Below are 3,545 nucleotides of genomic sequence, written 5' to 3'. Positions count from 1 at the left end.
AAAATGCTCGATACTCCAACAGCAAGTAGCCAGATTACGTGGCTTGACGCTGAGACATAAAATCTGTCATTTCGACTTTGGATTCCGAGTTACATAACGAGACATTCAGAATCGGAAGACAACATGTGCTGCATGCCTCGATCGAACATCGAAGCCGATATTGATTTCGGTTGCGTTTTATTCTTGCCGGTACTACTGATTTCCCATGCATATTTATTCGCCGCAACGATCGTAGGCATATGCAGGCTATGCAGCAGCATGCGGTGATCTCGTGCGTGATCAGTCCTAGCAGCCGACGAACTGGTAGTCGACGACGAGGTGGCCGTTGGCGACGCCGCCCCCGTCGGTGTCGATCCGCTGGAACACGGCGACGTCAAGGTCGAGCCCGCCGTTGTCGCACTGGTCCACCACCCTCGCCACCGTCCTCGCCCCCGTCGCCCTGTTCGTCACCTGGTGACATGACAGTGTCCCGCCGATCAAACAACGCGCGATCCATAACAAGATACACATTTCCTTATAGGAACTATCCATGATGCATCGACGGAGATAGGTAAAGCATATGAGTACGTACCTGGAGGCAGCGGCCGCAGGACGGCTGGCCGTGCGCGCCGGCGGGGCCACAGAACGCCGTCCAGCCGTACCTCTGCCGCCACGCCAGCGGCATGTCGGCGTCCCACGTCGCGCAGAAGACGCTGGCCACGCGCAGGTCCCAGTTGATCTTCTCTGGGTGGTACAGGTTGTACGTCGCCGCCACGCCGCTTGCCTGCTGCGCCGCCGCCCCGTTGGCGGACAGGCAGACCACGACCAATGCCACGAGAACCAGCACTGACACTGGCATTCTTGCGCCAGCAGCGGCGACCTCCGTTGCCATGCCTCTTTCTAGCTAGTTACTGCTGCAACTAGTTATTAGTGCCTAATTGGCCAATCAGCTGCTGCTAATGAGTGGTAGTGTATTGCTCAGTTCTGACTGGCCATTTTATAGACCCTGATTCCGACACCTGCTTCAAGGAGGACGATTGTAATCATCGCCTTCCCTTAATCATAATTTTTAATCACAGTAAGCACCTGGAGTATGTGTATCAAGTTAGTAGTTTATTCAATGAGACATAAGAGGTTACACAAACTATGCTTTGGTCACTTAAACTCTTGCTGTGAGCTTGTTGTTTAGCTTTCCAAGATGTTTAGATATGTAGCTATTTCTTCTTATGTTGCTTCAATGATGTGAGTGTGCCAAATATTTGCCTTGGTTGTTTCTGAGAGCTTTGTCAATTCCAAGCTTCTCATTGGACAAGTTGTGCTTCAAAGAATTTTGTGCCAATAATTTGTACTCAAAGTTGACAGCGGCCTCTCTGTTTCTTTCATTGGCAACTAATTCACCTTATGTTCTTGTAAATATCGTTTGTGTCTGTCAAATGGCTTTTACCAGGGACAAGAAATGAGCAACTGATAACCTATGTTTACATCTCAATGCGATTTCACAATGCTGATGCTGACATGCTGTAGTTTCATTTTGTAGTGTGTGCAATCTTCAATCATGACGTTGTTATTCTACATCATATATCGTAGAGTTGAGCTATCGAGCTGTGTCGTAATTTCGTGCAAATGAACGATGACAGTCACTGGCCGGAGTCTAACGAAAGGCGCTAATTGCACTATCATAATGAACAAGTAATTTATCATGTATCATGACATTAAGGGAAATCATGAGACCGTCGTAAATGACCTTCCATATGTTATTGCATCAATAGACTTGTCTATTCTAAATTCCAACAAAATAGTTACTTTGTTCTTGATGCATCGGCTTCGGTCGTGAGATAGCATTACCGTAAAAAAAGGAGCTTCTATGACAAATTGATACTTGAGGACTTGAGGTATTGGACTGCATATCGTATTAATCGCGACCCTTCGTATCAATAATTTTTCTGTTGCCTAGGCTTCCACCTGTGTGAACAAGCCACCACGTCATTATCGAAACTGCTTTTAGAGGTGAAGGAACCAAATATAGATGTTTTTGTAATTATTGTGTCAGCTTTCTAAATGATCCTTTTCTCGTTATGTTTCAACAAGGATGATTGTATCTGACAATGATATGTGAATGCCAAACCCTTGCTTTGGTTGTTTGTGATACGTGTTGCCAATTCCAAGTTGTTCATTGGATAATTGCATTTCAAAGATTTTATGCTAGGAGTTTGTAGTCATTGTTGACGTCACCCTCTCTCTTTCTGTTATTTTTGCAGGTGTTCGTTAGCATTAAATTGCACTAGTTCTTAGATTAAGCTGCAGTAATTTGCCTACTTGCATGGATAACTAGGCAATGAAAGCTTCTCATCTGTATTTTTCTTCTTACATTATCGCTGATAACAAGTAATGATAAGACTGAGAGAGATGAACCAAATGTGATTACTATAAGAGTTGAGTAACTCTCAAAAGAAAATATAAGAGCTGAGCTGCCAGTCCGCATCAGCTAGGTAATACACGCTGGCCCTTTGGATCACATATCAACCGCATACGCAAGTACATATGACACGGTAATCTTAACAAATTTGACTGTCAATGTCCAGCATCTAATCAAAGCAGGACATAATTTACGCCACCAAGTGAAAGATACGACGAAATAGGCTCATTGTAAGCGATGTTACCTTCATTTGCAAAGTTTTGATTTTTTTAACTTATGTCTTAGTACCAAAATTACCTTACTTGTTTTCTATCTCTCCACAAATGGTAGTTTTGTAAAGGAGGTTCACTCGAACGGCATGGTGGCCCTGAACGGCGTGACGTACACGATGGAGCTTGGTCAACAACATTGCTTCGGAGTTTGCTTAGATCTGGCCTCCCATGGTGGCCCTAGGTCTGGCTTCCCGTGGTTGCACCTCACAATGACGATATTTACATATCGTGTCTTTGTTAAACGCATTGGAGTTTGCTTAGATGTGCTCTTCGGGTTGAAAACCCAGATCTCACCCTCAGTGATTGGATCCGACGATGTCGGTGTGTACGCATCATTTCCTTCTAGAGACATTGCTTCCGAAGAACCTTTCTTGTAGTTCATGTGCTACCAAGGATGATGAGTGAGGTTGTTGCTTATCTGTTCTGAGTTGTTGGTTGTGTGAGCTTTATTTTCCCTTCTTGTTCTTTTAAATCTTTTTGGTTGTGTGCATACTGGTGTTTCAATTTGGTCTCGAGATTATGTTGTTGCAGAGGTCGGATGTAATTGATATATCTTGATATTAATATATTATTCATTGTAGAAAAATGTAACCGTACTAGAATGGAGGGTGCACACATTGGACAAACTATTGTTAGCATATTCACTTAATCATTTGCTCGAACACTAGAACAAGACCAATGCAGACTATTTGTATAACAATATTATCTTTAATCTGAAGTTCTAAACTACCGAATAAAGTTACAGTGACATGGGGGCCATTTGTATTGATTTTTTTCTGGAGCCATTGAAATATCCATTTGCGCCTAAATTTGATTCCTACTGGATTTTTGTCAAGATACTCAGACTTCTTGTACTAAAATTTACCCTCTAATTGTTG

At 43.4% G+C, this 3,545-nt stretch overlaps 1 protein-coding gene across 1 annotated transcript; it reads right to left on the bottom strand.

The window, feature by feature from the left end:
- Positions 1–285: 285 nt before the first annotated feature.
- Positions 286–871, bottom strand: LOC123134662 (pathogenesis-related protein PR-4-like). Its single transcript, XM_044553868.1, has 2 exons — positions 572–871; positions 286–450 (listed from the first exon to the last, which is right to left on the bottom strand). The coding sequence occupies exons 1-2, from the start codon at positions 869–871 to the stop codon at positions 286–288; spliced, it is 465 nt and encodes a 154-aa protein (XP_044409803.1).
- Positions 872–3,545: the final 2,674 nt, after the last annotated feature.

The sequence above is a fragment of the Triticum aestivum genome, chromosome 6B, assembly GCF_018294505.1.
Source record: "Triticum aestivum cultivar Chinese Spring chromosome 6B, IWGSC CS RefSeq v2.1, whole genome shotgun sequence".
Lineage (NCBI taxonomy): Eukaryota > Viridiplantae > Streptophyta > Magnoliopsida > Poales > Poaceae > Triticum > Triticum aestivum.
The sequence above is the reverse complement of the archived record's forward strand: the minus strand, read 5'-3'. Positions and strand labels throughout refer to the sequence as shown.

Excerpts from the sequence above, each read along its gene's own strand:
- LOC123134662 (XM_044553868.1), bottom strand. The coding sequence starts at position 871 with ATGGCAACGGAGGTCGCCGCTGCTGGCGCAAGAATGCCAGTGTCAGTG. Across the intron at positions 451-571 it reads CCTGCGGCCGCTGCCTCCAG|GTGACGAACAGGGCGACGGG; the intron begins GTACGTACTCAT and ends TCATGTCACCAG.